The 17,518-nt window shown below is 45.8% G+C and overlaps 1 protein-coding gene across 9 annotated transcripts in view; it reads right to left on the bottom strand.

Moving 5' to 3' along the window:
- Positions 1-17,518, bottom strand: part of CACNA1C (calcium voltage-gated channel subunit alpha1 C) — a 691,920-nt gene that overhangs the window by 258,329 nt on the left and 416,073 nt on the right. For all 9 annotated transcript variants that reach the window (XM_055143504.1, XM_055143509.1, XM_055143508.1 and 6 more), the window contains exons 4-5: positions 17,376-17,515; positions 3,799-3,938 (exon numbers count right to left, since the gene is read on the bottom strand). In XM_055143504.1, coding sequence (XP_054999479.1) covers positions 3,799-3,938; positions 17,376-17,515 — 280 coding nt within the window. The remainder of the gene's footprint in view (positions 1-3,798; positions 3,939-17,375; positions 17,516-17,518) is intronic.

The raw sequence follows: 17,518 nt of genomic DNA, 5'->3' as shown, positions 1-17,518 counted from the left end.
AAGAAATGTAGTAAGCAGATAGTGATGTAAGTCTGAAGTTAGAGGAGAGGTCTGTGCTGGTAACCATTAATTTTTCATTTCAATTTAAAATTAATTATTTTTCTTTCTTTATATTGGGTTTGGGGACATGCCTGGAAGTTTTCAGGGCTTACTCCTGACTCCATGCTCAGGGATCACCCCTGTCCGGGCTCCAGGGACTATATGTGGTATCAGGGATCAAGATGGTGTTGGCTACATGCAAGGCCAGGACTTTAACTTCTGCACTCTCTCTGGCCCTCATTAGTGGTTTTCACAGAGTTATTTTGGTGTAGCAGTTGTGGAGAGAGCCTGACCAGAATAAGCTGTAAGCAGAATGGAAAGACAAGAATTGAAACAACAGTGGAGAAAGTATGTGACTCTTTTGAGCACTGTGGCATATATGTGCAATGAGACAAACAAAAGTTATGAGAAATGGAAGAAGCCTTTTATCTAGTCCTTAGGGGTAGATTATATGGCTGACACCTTTCTAGATAGCTTCAACCAAAGTAGTGCATGATGCTTATTCATCTTCACACTTCACTATTTCAAAGAGCTTTGCAGGGGCAAAGATACATGTCTGATATGTACAAGGCCCTAAGTTCGATTCCCAGCACTGCATGGCCTCCAGAGTAGCGGCTGGTATAGCCCTGGTGCCCATTCAGAATGTTGCTGGGCCTGAGTACCATGCTGCAGGCCCAACCACTGAACCACAAGTCCTACATGCCTAGGCCAAGAATTGCTGGAAATGGCTCTCGGGTCCCACAAACACCCATAGGGGTGGCCCCTGTGGAAAAGAAAATGTGCAGACATTATTACAGGGAGGAAGGATGAAAGACTGGATAAGCCCTCTCCTTGAGCTCCTTGAAGAGTGTTCTCTTTTAATTGGTTATCCCTGAACAACAAAATACAGCTGTTAGCCTTATACATAAGCAAGGAGTTATCTGCAAGGCTGCCTCCTACCTCAAAACCTCCTATTTATCTCAATGTGCTTATCTTTGGAGACAAAAATACCTTCCTGAACTGCATGGCAGGTGATAAAAGGGTCCTATATGTGAAGTACTAGATCACAGGGTCATCTTTTACAAGTTCCACAGAGACCCTCTGCGGAAATTTTCTTCCACAATAGACCCCTGGTTATGCAATCTTATCTAACCCTCCCTCATATTACACTGAAGCATAAGGTCTCTCCAACATAGCACTGTAGCACTGTCGTCCCATTGTTCATTGATCTGCTCGAGCGGGCACCAGTAAGGTCTCCATTGTGAGACTTGTTGTTACTTTTTTTGGCATATCGAGTATGCCACGGGTAGCTTGCCAGGCTCTGCCCTGTGGGCGGGATACTCTCAGTAGCTTGCAGGACTCTCTGAGAGAGACAGAGGAATCAAATCTAGGCTGGTTGCATGCAAAGCAAACGCCCTACCCACTGTGCTCTCGCTCCAGCCCTTCTCCACCATATGCATGTCTAAATACCTGTGCCAGAGAAATTACTTTTGTTGACAATTTCCTCAAGGTCTCTGAAATGGATTTCACTATTTGTTCGTAATCACCAGGCCTTGCTTCTTTGCAGGCACCGTATATGTCTTTCCCCCTTTTCTTGGGAGCGAGCCATGTGATTTGCTTGAGCTACTGGAGGGGGAACAGCTGTGCTTTTACATTTCAGCAGAAGGCTAAGGTCTTGCTTTGTGTACCTCTGCCCTATGCCAGGAGGATAACCTGGCTTCCATGTCCGCTGCTCCTGGACTCTGAAATGAGAGGCACGCAAACCTGTCTGCACCCAGGCCCAGCTGGATTCAGAAGTAGGGCAGCTGGTCAACATCCCCATGTACCATGAGCCACACAGAAATCATTCTGTTGTAAGTCACTAAGAATTTGGGATTATTTGTCCTTGGCAGGAAAAGCTGACAGATACACTTTCTATTAGACCATCAAATGTATGAAATTAAGCAAAAAAAAATTTACTTTTTATGACATACCTTTTATGCCTAGTCCCATGCGGGGACCCCTAATCAGCACATATGCCACCTGGTAAGATACCCAGCGCAGCCTTCTTGACTGAAGTTGGGAATCAATTCAGTTCCTTCTACTGACTGACCTGGGTTCCACCATCATAGGCTCCCTAAAAAGTTTTATTCAAAATTCCCACCCTGCCATCATTTCTTTTATTTTAGCCTGTGGGGGTATCCCTGATTGGTCAAAAACAGTCTCAAATAATTTTGGCTTCACAGAGTGGATTGTGTCTTGGCCATCATCGTGCTGTTTTTATCCCCAGGTGCCCTAGGAGCTAAGGCCACATACATAGTTTGCCCTATTTTTGCTAATGTGGCTTCATTTTCTATTTGCTTTTGAGCATGAGGCAGGTCAAACTTTTCCCAGGTGGCCCTCTGCCAAGAAATAGCCCATAAGTCCAGTCAATGTTTTTACCCGGAGCAGAGACCATTCTAGGTATTGTGCAGTAATCGGAGACAATATACAGCCCAGTTGGGGATTTAAGGGTTTATATGCTCCAGGAAACATGATACTTATGCAAAAGTTTAAGACAGCCAAGTGCTATATAATAACCACTTACATTTTACAAGAAGTCATGTGATAAGATAGGAAAAAAGAATTCACTTGCAAGTCTGGGGGCCTGGTTCTAAGTCCTGCTCTTTAGGTTGCTAATTAGGATCCTTTGGGAAGACCTTTTCACTCTCCTATTTATATAGGAAAAGATGTTAATAGGCAACTATAAGGTCCCTCACATTCTCATAGTCTTAGAACTCTTAAGAGACATCACAAAGCAGCATAACAGCCATTCAGCGCTCGGTACGTGGGAGAGGCAGTAAAAGTTGGAGCTCTGAAGAGTTTTTGTTTTTGGTCCCCCTGCCCCCATCTCCAAACCAGTCTGTTTTAGCCTGGGAATAGCAAACTCCGAAAACCTTGACGCAAGGGCCAAGAGCTGATCAGAGAGTGAAAAATCTCAGCAGAGGAGCCTTGAAATACACTCACCCACCACAAAATAAAGAGGAGGGGCTCTCTGAGAGATAACTTAGCCCCCTGGAGAAGCTCGGGTTGGGGTCTGCTGGAATTGATGTGAGGTGCTCTAGCCATTGTGTTCAGAATCTGGCACTCACCCATCATGGGGTGGGTTGGGAAGGCGCTGACCCGGTGACTGCTATCTCAATAAACCATCCCCCCACCTTTCTGCCTGATGCAGAGCTAACCGGGTTCTTGTGTTGACAGGTGGCATGTTCTGAGGTAGGGCTCTGAGGCCAGAGCTGCTCCCTTTGTCATGAGAGAGCAGGGGAAAATGGCAAATAGAACTTTTTTTTTTTAAATGTCCCTTGCTACTTCCTGATTGTTCTTTGGAAAAATACAGCAAGTAGAGCTAATCCCATTGGCTGAAATCTCCAGAGCTTTGGAGGATTAGCCTGCTCACCTGGCTCTTGTGCTGTAAGTGTATTTAAATTGCCAGCCCCGACCTGGTGGGGATTGCTCAGAAGGCCCTCATTGTTTTCTCTGGACAGGCTGTCTTCATTTGGCCTCCGTGAATGCGGTGCCGTTTTTCCAGGCGCTTACAGGCAGGGGAGCAGACCACTGTGTGTTTTAAAGGCTTCACATTAGACTTTGGTTCTTGAAAGCAAAGGAATTCATTTGGGTGGGGGCGGCAGGGGCCGGGGGGCACACATCCTTTCTTTGAAATGAAATTAGGGTCCTCTTGCTAAGTGCCCTTGGCAGTTCTGGAAGGAAAAGGTGAGTGTGGCAACAGATAACATTGTAAGTAAGAAGGATGGCTTTACTCACTTGGCACACCGGACACCAGCCGTAGGGGGCGCAGCACACGGAAAGCCCTCAGCGCCTTCACGTCAAATCCAGCCCCTTTCCCTCCTAGAGCGTTGGCCCCGTCTGCTTTGGTTGCTTGCTCTAAAATTGCACTAAAAAGCCTGGAAGAGAGGCAGGAGAGAAGGCGCCGTGAGAATGGTTTTTCCGTAGAACAGTAGAGCTCTGAGTTCTCTGGAGGACTCCTGCGGACACAGAGGTTGTGGTAAGGCGAGGGTCCGAGCACAGAGGAGAGAAGGGTCAGCATACTAGTCTAAATTCGCTCAGTGGAGGCGCCACCATGCCATGTAGCCAGCAGTCCAGGGAGTCCGAGCGAGGCCCTGGGCAACCTGCTTGCCAATATGAAGTCAGGAGATCACACCTGACTCGGTGGAGCTGGGTAGCCCAGGCAGAAGTAGAACCCAGATAATGCTGGTTCCTTGCTCCTTTGTGAAGCTCTGGCCTCTCCGTCACTTTCCAGCTCCACTGTCATTTGACCAAGATCACATTCTCTCTCCCCATCCATCTTCTCCCTACGCCCCCTCCTCTCTGATTCGTGCCAGGGCCCCCCTTGGTAGATTTCCCATTGAAATCTATCTCATGACAACACATGAAAGATGCTTGAAAGATGTACCCTGACACATGAATGAGTGAGTGGTTTCAGCTCGGCTAAAACAGCTGCCTGAAACCCTCAGACAAGGGCTTAATGTCCCCTTGGTGAGATACAACATTTTTCACAAACGTTCTTCTGTGGAAATATTTTTGATCATTCTGCTAGCCATTTCGTGGTAACAAGAAATATAAAATAAATGATTGTGGACATGCTCTGGGGGTCAGGTATGAGGGGTAGTTGGGAAAATGGAGACAATGGTAGAGGGAAGGTGACGGTGGTGGGCCTGGTGTTGCAATATTGAATGCCTGTAACAAATCACCAGGAACAACTTTGTAAACCACAGTGCTTAAAGTGGGAAAAATTAAAATTAAAAAATAAAACAGCTGTCTGAAGTTTGTAGTGTGGAGGGTTTGACCACTTCTCTCTGGGATAAGCTGCTCACTGCATTCTCTTAGCTCTGATTGGGCCAAAGCAGACCTTAAGTGTAGGATAACATTGGTTTGTCCTTTCTGCCTTGCCACAGGGAGCTTAGGTTTATTGGGTTACTCCCATCACAGTGCTCCCATTTCTCTGTGTTATTTGTAAACTCTTTCTTTGTGCTCTTTTAACTTACAAATACTGCTTCTCTCTTCTCCTTAAGTTCTTTGCATAGTTAATTCAGAGCAACTTCCTTTTTGTATAGACACAGAAAGACAGTTAATGCTATGCTCTTGTAACTTGGGAGTTACTCTGAATGATAGTCCCTCCTGACATCTGTTTTCTCGACTTAAGACTCAGTTGCCCTGTTGCCCTTACTTCCTAGCACCCCAAAAGCGGGGTCCCGATGAGGGACTGGATGGACCCGGGGCAAGCTGTGAGCTACCCTGGCATCAAAATTGGCCTGGTCAAAGCGCTAGCCATAATATTTAACTATAAGTTAAGAGCATGGTCATGGACAAATTCTGTCATGATTCAAAAAATAACATCTAGATTAGGACCCTGCTAAGGTTAGGAAAGATTAATCTGGCCTGAGCACTGTAGTCTGAGATCTATAGTGAGATGTCCCCAGGAGAGCCACCCTACAAGTTCAATGTATATCTTACTGTGTCCATACAAAATAACTAATATTAAGTGGAATTAAGATGTTAATTAAGATGTCAATTAAATTATTGGACTAAGGAGAGGAGAAACACCCCTAAGTGCTATTTTGCCCTTGAGCCTGAGCTGCAATCAAGAAGGGCTTTTGACATGTTGATTGTGATACTGGTGGGGTGTGGTGTGTACCCACAATGCAGGGATTTGGTGAGAGACAGTCAGGCTGTGAGAGGGAGCACGGAGAGATGAGTGAGAAAGACAGGAGGAGGAGGGAACGAGGGGCAGTGTGAGACTGGAATGGGGAGCTTAGTGAGACTGGAACAGGCGCATGAGGAGAATGGAATAAACGACAACTGGTCACCAACCAGCCCTTATCTCCTTATCTACACTGGCCCTTATCTCCTCCTTTGTCTGCTCATGGCATTGGCCATCCAGGTGGGCAAATGGCCCAAGTCCACCAAACATAGGTGGTGAGAGAGAGTTGCCAGGGCTCCTTAGCCATCTTGTGATTATGCAGTTAAGAACACTTTGGCTCTGATTGTGCCCCAATATAGTACCAGCCTGCAGAGACCGTGTACTAGGTCCTCTACCTCTTGCTTCCTTGCTTTTTCCATCACCATACCACAGTACAAACCCTTAATGATGTTTCTCCACCATCTTCTGTACATGCAATGTGTCCACTGTATGTTCCTCAACTGCTTGTTGCTCACTGTTCTCCTTCATGAATATATAAGAGTTTCCTGAAAAACTAATAGACACATCACTCTATCTCTGCTGGGCATATAACCAGATCCTTCTAACTATCTTTGAAACTGTTTTCCAATCTAGAATAGTGGACTTAAGTAGTTTTCACACCAATACATCACATCCTTTTCCATTTAGTTATTTCTCTGTACTTTTGATTGACAGTGGTTAAATGAATACGTTTCAAGTCTGAGCAAAATTACCCATTAAATGGCATGTGACTGAGATGGAAATTTCTGCTCTGTCACTCTGTGTTGTTGCTTATATATTCATTCCTCCAATAAACATGAAAATGCTTGGCACCATTGTACACATTGGGATTACAGTAAAATAGACAAAGGCCAAACTTAGCATGTTGGAGGTTATATTCTAATAGGAGAGCCAGACAATAAACCAAATGATCAATAAGGTGCATGCCATGTTATAGGAGAGAAATGCATCAAGAAGGGGAATGTGGAATGACTGGTGATGAGTATTGGATATAATACTGGTGGTCAGGTAGGGATGGGAAATGGAGCAGAGCAGGCAAAGATGTGAGCTGCTCCGTGTGTGTGTGTGTGTGTGTGTGTGTGTGTGTGTGTGTGTGTGTGTGTGTGTGTGTCTAGGGGGAGTGGTGATGGGAATGCAATCTACTGGGCCCCTAGTTTTCTCTGAGTCAGAAGCTACTGGGAACTTTGGGTAGAGGAGTGACCTGATCTGATGAAAGATTTGGTAGAATCACTGATACTGTGGGAAAAAAGAGGCCAACACAACTAGCTGAGCGGATGCACGCAGAGAAGCTTAAAGTGTGTCAGGAGAAACAGGCAGATTCTTGATATACCTTTAGGCAGAGCACTGTCTTGCAAATTCTGGATTTTACCTTAATGCAGCAGTGACTTGTGGCCACCATGGTAGGCTTGAGGAAGGGAAGAGCTAAAAAGGATTCCTACTTTTTTGATGTTAACTATGGAAGGGAAGGTCCTGAATGGATTACTGTGTCACTGTCATCCTGTTGTTCATCTATTTACTCAAGCTGGTGCCAGTGGTCTCCATTCATCCCTGCCCTGAGATTTTAGCAGCCTCTCCTTACTCGTTTTTCCCAATGATTGGAGGCTCTTTACAGGGCCAGGGGAATGAGGCCTGTTATTGTTACTGTATTTGGCATATTGAATATACCAGGGGAGCTTGCCAGGCTCTTCCGTGCAGACAGGATACTCTCGGTAGCTTGCCGGGCTCTCCGAAAAGCATATATATATATATATATATATATATATATATATATATATATATATATATATTTCCCTTTATGATGATGTGTCTAGGATGTGTCCAGGACGTATTCACTCGTTCATGAGGCTCAGACCAAATGTGGAAAGTGGCCTGGAGCATGGCAGCGGTTGGATAGTGGAGGTCGGCTGCCAGGGCTGGGTCCCTTGGGGGCGGGGAGGGCTCTCACCTGCCCTTCTCTGGGGTGCCCTGAGTGGAGACAGCCTCTGGCATGGGAGTCCAGTGGCATGGTTATGGGTGCCTCAATTTATGCTTCGCCAGAAAAGGATCATAAATTGAAGGTGAATGAATCAAGGGTTCTATTTTGAAATGTGAGTTGTTGAGTATCTGAATGGGTATCTTGAATGGGTGCAATGGAATCCTGAGTTTGACTTTCTCTGGTAAAGGGGTGCTAGACATCTGACAGCGCTCAGGGCTTATTCCTGGGAGGTGCTCAGGGGACTATATGGGATGTCAGGGATCTAACCCGAGTCATCTACATGCAAGGCAAACACCATACCCACTGTATTATTGTTCTCTTGAGTATTGAGTTCAAAGTATGGGAAAGTTCATCCAGATTGGAGTCAAAAATTAGGTAGTTATACAGGTTGTATTTAATGTCAAACCCTGGATCTAGTAGATAGCACAGAGGCTAAGGCATGCATCTAGCTTTTGCCTGAACCAACTTTGATAACTTGGCTCACATGGACCTCTGAGCTTTTCCAAGTGCAGCCCTGGAGGCTTCCAAACTCCAGATAAAGTAGAAGTCTGTGAACTAGGAGGCAAGTTCGGAAGGTCAAAATGTGAAGTTCCTAAGCCCTGGAGTGCTCCAACTTTCAGGGTCAAGGAGAGGAAATGATGATATTGACAAGGTGGGCTGTGAAGAAAGTGGAAACCAGAAAGTGATAGTAAACTATGTGGAATGCTGCATTTTCATGCCAGGAAACTGACCACGGGACTAAGTAATGGGAAGACCACGGAGACCTTGGAAACACCTGTTTGGTGGCATGATGGACATACTAAGAGATAGTTTCCTTTGAGAGAGGAGAGGAGAAACTTGAGACTGCTCAGTAAGACTGCTCTGTCGAACAGAAACAGAATGCAAGACCCTAATGGAAGTTGTATCTGAATTGTTAGGTCTCTAGGAAACACAGATAAAAAGGAAAGAAGAAACAGGTGAAATTTCATTTAACCCAATGTACCACCAACTACCCTCATCTCAACTGTAATGAAAAAGAGTTATTGTGGTTAGTCAAAAACTCTGGAATCTTCTTTTACAACTATAACATAATTCAATTTAGATTCAAGTGCTAGTGGCTGGAGAATAAAATATCCTGTGGAAATTTGCTATAACAGGGCGGATGAAGGAGGGGATTGATTATGGGAAAGAGTTATGGAATCAAGAAAGTTTTGTTTGTCTTTAAGTGTGGGATGGCACAGCATTTTTGTGGATCAGGGAATCATCCAATACAGACAAATTGCTGAGGCAGAACAAGAGAAAATGATTGCTGGGGAGATTCGAGTCCTAGCCCTGGCAGGACGGGCCTTGGACATGCAGAGGAATGGCGATTACAGTTTGAGCAGGAAGGCACATGATAAGGATCTAGACACAGTGTAGGGACACAAAAGGTCTTTTCTGACTGCCAGTTCTCTTAGGGAAACAGGTAGCAAGTCCTTCAGCCACATGTGTGAAAAGGAAGGGTGAGTAAAAGTCTGAGTACTATGAAATAATAACAAAGTAAGTGATCGGTGGAGGGGGATAGAAAGGGACAGCCTGGAACCATCCAGGGCTGGTCTGCAATGGGTGATCATAAATGCAAGATGAGGCCCGTCATCTCCAATTGGGACATTTACCCCTTTCCGTGGCATGGCTTTAGGGACCAAACAGATCTTTGCTTGGACTTCGGACTGGACATTTTCCAACTGAGCAAGGTAAACAAGAGGGGAGTAAGAAGTTAGTGAGAGGGCTGAGGATGTGACTCAGTGGCAGAGCACTTGACTTTTATAGATGAGGCCCTGGGTTCTCTCTGGCACTGCAAAGTTGAGTGTAAATTCAAGTGAATAATTCTAATGATGGAGGATGGCATCTAAGATGTTCGGGGAAAGGCATGAAAATGCAGACGGAAGAACAGAGAATGCTTGGGTGTGAATGGATCATTGGAGTACAAGTGCTAGAGGGGCTGAGTGGGAAGGATGAATGGGGGTTTTAGAGATGTTTGGCTTAGATTGGAGGTGGAGTGTAGGTATAAGCTCTAAAGACTATAGCCTTGGGGTAAATTATTTCAGAGAGGATGGAGTCAGGATCTCTGGGGAAGACATCAGGAAGTCAAAAAGCCACAGGAAGGTGATGGCAAGTGTGAAGAGTCTCAGAAAGTGAAGAAGAATGCCTAGAGCTCAGGTCTTCAATGAGGAGTGACTGAAAGATCTGTGGAAAACCTCACTCAAAGGAAGAGAGGAATATAGGACTGGTGTCACAAACATGAACTGGTGTCATCTGGGAAGGGACAATGTGTAGAATAACATTGGTTTTTCTTTCTCCCTGGCCACAGGGAGCTTAGGTTTATTGGGTTACACTCGTCAAAGTGCTCCAAGACACTCCCCTTCCTGTGTTTATTATCTCTAAACATTTTAGGTTTAACATTGGTAAGCTCCCTTGCCACAGGGAGCTTAGGTTTGTTGTGTTACAGCCATCATACTGCTCCTGAGGTACTCCCATTCCTCTGTTTATCTGTAACCTCTTCTCTGTGCTCTGCTTCCCAAAACAGTCAATCATCTTTATCCCCAAATCAGGCTCTGTTGCCCTGTAAGGTCAGACCCTTCTAAGGACTCTGAATTTGTATTTGTGAGTGATATATTGCTTTTTTCTTCTCCTTATGTCCTTTGCATAGTTCCTTTAGATCAGTGTCCTCTTTGTATAGACACAGGAAGACAATTAATGCTATGTGTTTGTAACTTGGGAGTTAATTGACTCCAAATAATATTCACTCCTGGACATGTGTTTTCTCAACTAAAACATCAGTTGCCCTTACTTCCTAGTACCCCAAAAGCAGCTTCCTGGTAAGGGACTGGATGGACCCAGGACAAACTGTGAGCTACCCTGGCATCAAAATGGAACAGATTAAGTGCCATAACGCTTAACTATACTTAACTATAAGTTAAGAGCACAGTCATGGACAAATCCTGTCATAATTCAAAGAGTAGCACTTGTATCACTTGTATCACTTGTCATCCCATTGCTCATCGATTTGCTCGAGAGGGCGCCAGTAACGTCTCCATTCATCCCTGTCGCATGCTAATGTAGCCCACTGGCATCTGCTCACTCCAGGAACATGAAGAGCATCAAACTGTTCATTCAGGGTCTTGATGAAGAAGTCCAACCAACTTGTAGTTGGGCAGTCGGTCAGGTATTCTTTTGATGTCCCATAGAATCCAGTCAGTAACAGCTCTAGTCCAGCGGTCATCTCCAAATCGCATTAGGTGTCTGGCCCATCTGATTTTCGACATCTTGGCAAACAAGGCAGCGTCCCTGATTCTTGATCATCAACAGAGGTCGGAACTCCAGATTCCTTCTCTCACTGGAGTGAAACATGACACTCCAAGCACAGCTCTTTCGATTGCTCTTTGGGAGATCCGAATAGTGTTATCATCCTGTTTTCATAGAGCCCAGGTCTCTGAGACGTATGTTAATGCAGGAAGAACGATCGAGTCGAAAAGATGTGTTGCAAGCTATAATGCCCAAAAGTAGAGAGAGTATGGGGAATATTGTCTGCCTTCAAGGCAGGGGGAGGGTGGGAAAGGGGGTTATACCCGGGATATTGGTGGTAGGGAATGTGCAGTGGTGGAGAGATGGATGTTTGATCATTGTGAGATTGTAACCCAAACATGAATGCTTGTAACTATCTCGTGGTGATTCAATAAAATTTTAAAAATTAAAAAAATAAATAAATAAAAATTAAAATTAAAAAAAAGAAAAATGTGCCTGGGGCCAGAAGTTCTTTGTCCTCTTAACAACTTTTTTTGACACTCTTGAAGGCATTCCACACCGCTCTCTTCCTCCTGCACAGCTCTGGTGCCAGGTCGTTCGTCATGTTGAGTTCTCAACCTAGGTACACATAACTGCTGCATTTGGAGATGTTTGTCCTGTTGAGAGCAAATGGAATGTCAGGAACTAGTCCGTTTCTCATGAACACTGTCTTCGTGAGATTCAGCTGCAGTCTGACCATTCCACATTCACAGTTGAAGTTGGCCAGCATTCATGCCACTTGGCTAATGTTTGGTGTTATTAAAACGATGTCGCCAGGAAGTGGATGTAGTTGCCGACTGTCTATCTTCAGTCCCATTCCTTCCCATTCCAGTCATCACATGATGTTCTCGAGGGTGGCACTTAAGAGTTTCAGTGAAGTGGTATCACCCTGCTGAACCCCTCTCTTTACATCGATGATCACTTCCTTATAGAATGGTGAGATCCTGGTGGTGAATACAGCTCATGGAGGATCCTGATGTACTGAGTTTGAACGCCCTGTTTGGCTAGGGCTTTGATGACCACTTCAGTCTCAACAGAATCAAAGGCCTTCTTTAGGTCGATGAACGTTAGACAGAGCAGCATCCAAAGAGTAACAACTAGATTAGGACCCTGCTAGGTTTAGGAAAGACTAATCTGGCCTGAGAACTGTAGTCTGAGATCAATAGTAAGATATCCTTGGGAGAGCCACCCTGTAAGCTTAATGTATCTCTTACTGTGTCCATAAAAATGACTAATATTATTAAGAAGTAGAATTAAGATGAATGTTTAAAAATGGTTGTTGGACTAAGGGAAGGAGAAACGCACCCTAGATGGTATTTCGCCCTTAGGTGGGTCATCTTGCTGGATGAGAATTTGACAGAGAAGAAGCTTCCCCTGAAGGAAGGACTTTACATCTGTTGATTGTATGATCACACCTATGTGTAATTGCTACCCCAACCCCTCATGATTTGGGGATATAACTAAGGCTGTAAGAGCAGGCAGGGGGAGGAAGATCGAGGAGAACTGGAGGAGAATCGAGGCGAGATTGGAATAACCTGCAACGAACTGATCACCAACCAGCCTGGCCCTCATTTCCACCTTCTTTTGCCATTGATATCAGCCCTCTGGGGTGGGGGAAGTGGCTGGAGATCACTGAATGCAGGGGGCAAGAGAGTGCCGCGGCTTCGTATTCATTTTTTGTATACACACAGAGGAGTGAAAGCAGAAATGAGGCAAAACAAGGCCCCTCCTTTCCATCCTAGAGGCCTCTGGGCAAAGGAGACTGCCAAGAATGCAAGAAAATGGGACTCTTGAGGGAAAGGGAGAAAGTATAACTAGGGGCCCAAAACAACACTGAGGATGTAGGGAAGACCACCCGCTTGTGCATAGTGTGATTGACACCCTCCTTATATCCACGTAGAGTGGAAGAGTTGGGACAGAGTTGTGTTTTGCACATTTGAAGATTTGAACACAGCCCTTTAAAGATAGTGTTTGCTGACCCAGGATGGGAACACACTTGGGGGATGGAGGGCTGGGTCAGGAAAGGAAGGAGAAGGGACCCGAGGATGTACAGAACTGTCTAGGTAAGAGAACCAAGCACTTGGGTGTTTACTAGAGCCAAGAACAACAAGAGGAGGATGAGGCAAGGGTAAAGTCTGTCCTTCGTGACTTTTATGGGTGCCAATTTCTTGCTGGCAGTGTTTGTCCTGTGTCTTGGCCAGGGGGACCAGGAGGAAGCCGAGGGATAACAGAACTGGGCCTCAATTTAGACCCAAACACAGGCCAAAGCAACTTAGATCTTAAAGTATAGAGTCAAATGCCTCTTCCATGATTCATGTCTCAGAGAACTGGATATGGAAACAGGAAACTTCATCTGGGGGCTTAGTTTTGTATACATTCAGCTCCACACAGACTCCAGCAATGAAGAGATTGGTCTAAGTCAAGGATTGTCAAACTGTGCTGTCTGGAACCCCTTGGGAAGCGTTCTGGGGCAGTGGGACCAGAGTGGTGGGGCTGGGCTCTGGCTCCTTGCCCATATGTACAGTGATTTCTCCTTGACGTTTTATGCATGGATGCTCTGAGCAAGACTGTTTGTGCAATGGATTCTGCGCTGAAGAGAAGTCTGACAACCCCAGCCAGACCACATCTAAAATCTCTCCATGCTTTCACCTCAGTTTGGCAGTTCAGTGGTTTCTGATGTTAGCTAGAAATACCTTGACCCCAACGAGAGGCAGCCAAATGGGGGTGAGTGATCTCTTTTCCCACACAGAGAATGCTAATAATGCTAATTCCACAGAACTGGGCCTCAACTTAGAAATAGAGATCACTCCAGACCCTAGGAAATGAAGATCAAATAATCCAAATCCAAACCACATTTGGTTCCAAATATTTCCTGGAAACTAGCAATAGGCTTATCAGAGTAAAAGATGTTCACAGAATAGTCAGTGAAGGCACAAATTTTAGACCACTTTCTTCTCCTTTAATTCCTGCCCAACTGGATAGAGACTCCTGAAGTATCTGTTTTTACTTTGGAAAGGACAGGAAATCCAAGAAGGGATCGGAACATGTTCTTTTTGGTTTTCAGGGGTTGGCATGTAGATTGTAGAAAGGTGAAACCATTGCTCTGTGCCTAACCCAGCCTCCAAAACCTGGTCCAGGGTGGATGCTTGGAGAGTTTATCCAGAATTTATCCAGCTAAGCAATTGCTTAGCTGATGACAGAGTTGCTTCAAATGGACAAAGGGCCTCAAGAAATCCCAAAGAGTCAGAAAGGTCAGGTGTTCCATAGAGGAAGAGACGGGAGTGTGGCCAGAACACTCTCAAGGCAGGCAGATCTGCTAAGGATTCCTTGGTTCCTGTGGAGGGTGGGGAGAGGCAGCTCAGAGAGGCAGACTCAAAAGTCTTCTCCATATTCCTTTAGCAGCCACAGCTCCTTATTTGCATAAAGAGACATCTCTGCTTTTAGGATAAAATGTCTCTGTCACACACCACCAGAATAGCATTGCAGTTAGGAAGAGTGGCTGGCTCAGCCTGGTGTTCAGACAGCTGACAGCGCAGTCCTGATTGGTAAACGTCTGGAAGATCAGAGGAAATCTTCCCCTAAGAAACTGCAGAAGAGGGTCCCAGGAAAGCAGGTGTTTTCCAGGAGACACAGGGAAGCAAGAGTTTCCATGAACGTTGGTGAGTCAGGCAGGAGAAGGTGATGCAGTAAAAGAGCAGGAACCAAGCATAAGGGTCTCTGTGTAGGGTGCATGGGTTACTTTTCAAGTTAGAGGGTATGAGATCAGATTTAGCCTCAAATGAAGATTCTCTTGGAAATACAGTCCAAAGTAGGCATGTGCTTGACTGTATTTCCTTAAGGGGGAGACAGTCAAATGTGGGCATGTGTGAAATCCAAGAGGAGGACGGTCCAAAGAGTTCTCAGGAGCCAACACCTGAACAAGCCTCCATGGCAGCCTCCATGGCCAAATAGAGATGCCACAGGAAGTTCTCCACAACTCTCTCCTCACTGGCCTCCCAGCCTAGACTTCCTGGAGGTGTGACTGAAATATGGGTAGACACCACACAATCTGCTCAGTGGCTGGGAGGCTGGGAGGGGAAACAAGATCCAAGCTAGCTGCTGGATGGCAAGGGGTGGGGCTGATGGCATCCACTTGCTCCATCTGCACCTGCTGGGGGCCTGCCCTGGACCTCTGCTGCCGGCCTCCCAGGCACCAGTACGGCCCTGGACAGGGCACAGCATCATGGGTAGTTATTGCCTGCAACCCAGTCCATGCCCATGGGAAGATGACATTCAGGGCTGATGAGATAGTACAGGTGGTATGGCATTTGCCTGGCATGCAGCTGACTTCTGTTTGATTCTTATCACTTCACTACATATGAGCACCACCAGGGGTCACTCCTGAGCACAGGGCAGAGAATAGCCTCTGAGCATCACTGGATGTGACCTCTGAACCCCAGAACAAACAAAAATAAAACTAGTTTCTGTGTGGCACCTACAGCTAAGAGCAACGCGATGAATTTCATTCCAAAGGCTATTTCTATGCATCAGAACATCCTCTCTTTAAGATTGTCTCTAAGGTTTACTAAGTTACTCCAAGGTGTCTCGTGAGTCCCTCTTTGTTTATTCTGGCAAGAATGGAAATAACGAAGTATCATGGAATCACATCTCCACTCTGAGTCCTCTGGAGCCAGAACTATACTTGGCACATAGCTCTGTTGACTTCAGTCTGCTCACGTCACCCCAATACCCCTGATGTTCATGTGGCCAAAGCATCTCACTCATTGGTCAGCTTAAAAAAGAAAAAAAAATAAGAACAAAGAAAACCCCATAAAAGAGCTCCTGACTGCTTGAATAAGCCATCCAGATGGCCAGAGACAAGGAAATAAGTCCTAAATGATCCTGATTTGCTCCTGTGTTATTTCCTGCTGGAAAGACCAGACACTCCCAGGAGATAAGGCAGAGGAGGGCTCTAAAGAAGCCCCAGAGTGAGGTCCTTCCTGGGAGGTAGCAGAAGGCCTCACAGCCCACAGGCATTAGGGGGAAGTGGTCTCACAGCCTCAACCCAGAAGCTGTCCTGAGGCTGAGAGGGAAAACACGAAAAGGCTCCGCTGAACCCTGCTTTGGGCTCATTCCGGAAGCAGCCAGCTTGTTACTGAGGCAGCACCTCCTGGAAAGGTGCCTCCTCTTTACAAAATAGATGAGAGCCTGGGACTTCATCAGCTGCATCTTACTAAATTACACATTCCACAGCATATGCCGGCCTGTGAGGTATGAGTTTTCATAAATGATCTTTGTGTGATGTTATGGATTCCTTGATAAGGAGATCATCACACCCACAATTTTATTTAGGATTCCTTAATTGGAGGTTGGCAGGGAGATAGCTCAACGGGCTGCAGTGCATGCCTGGCAGACATTAGGCCCCTAGTTTGAACTTTGGCACTGTGTTCCCTACTCTGCACCCAGCACAGCTAGCTGTGGCCCTCTGGGTTTGAGGTGGGGAGGGGTGGTACCCAGCACTGCTAATTAACTGTGAACAGTGTGGTTAACAGTACCACATGGCCGAGCTCCAGCCCTGAATTATCCAGCACATCCATCTCGGCTGGATATTCAGAAGTGGTCCTCACAACCCTTGGAGCCCTCAAGCCTCCCCTCTCATTAAAAAAAAAATTCTTACTTTGGTTTTTCAGGCATATATTGAGGTTGCCTCCTTTTATAAGCTCCAGGGGAGCCAGCAGGGTGTCTGGGGAAGGTATGTTTGGCCTGGATCTGGTCATCTGCCACCTTAACCCTCAGAGTTTCTCACTTTCTTCTCTCCCACCAATCTTGCATATGGTGGGGCCATGGCATGGAGGCCCACCAAAGAGGTGAGGTGGGTATCTTGCAGTGTTGGGGTGCTAGCCCTGCCCCTTGCCAGGTACGACAAACTCACAGGCAAGCAGAGATCAGTGCTCAGTATTCAGGCAGCGGGAAATTAGGTCAGAGGAGCTGAAAGGCCCAGTGTGCTTGGAGAGTGAGGAGCGTCCTGGGCTGGGGGAGAGGCCTGGATGCCCCTAAAAAGGCTCAGATTCAACTCTGTGTGTGTGTGTGTGTGTGTGTGTGTGTGTGTGTGTGTGTGTGTGTTCTAGTAACTGTAGCAGGAGCAGAGGGAGGAAAGTATTAGACAAGAGCAGCTTCCTTTGGGGGAAGGTCTAAAATCCAAATATGTTTGAGTAGTCTCTCCTCTTGCCAGAACAACCCCTACCCCATTCCATATCCCAGCTGTGGCCCAATAAAAAGATATAGATAAAAAATAAATAAAATATAGAAGGAAAATGAAGTGGTGTGTACTGGATGTGTGGTGTGGTAATGTTGCTAAAGGAGAGAGAAAGGGAGCAAACTTACCCTACAACCACAATTATAAAGTCTAGTAGATTCCAGCCATTGCGGAGGTAAGCGTTGGGGTGAAAGAGAAGTCCATAGGCTATGACTTTTAAAAATGCTTCCACAGTAAAAATGATGAGAAAGAGATATTCCACTCGTTCCTA

This window comes from Sorex araneus, chromosome 6 (assembly GCF_027595985.1).
Source record: "Sorex araneus isolate mSorAra2 chromosome 6, mSorAra2.pri, whole genome shotgun sequence".
In the NCBI taxonomy this organism is placed as follows: Eukaryota; Metazoa; Chordata; class Mammalia; order Eulipotyphla; family Soricidae; genus Sorex; species Sorex araneus.
This window is presented reverse-complemented; position numbering and strand designations above follow the sequence as displayed.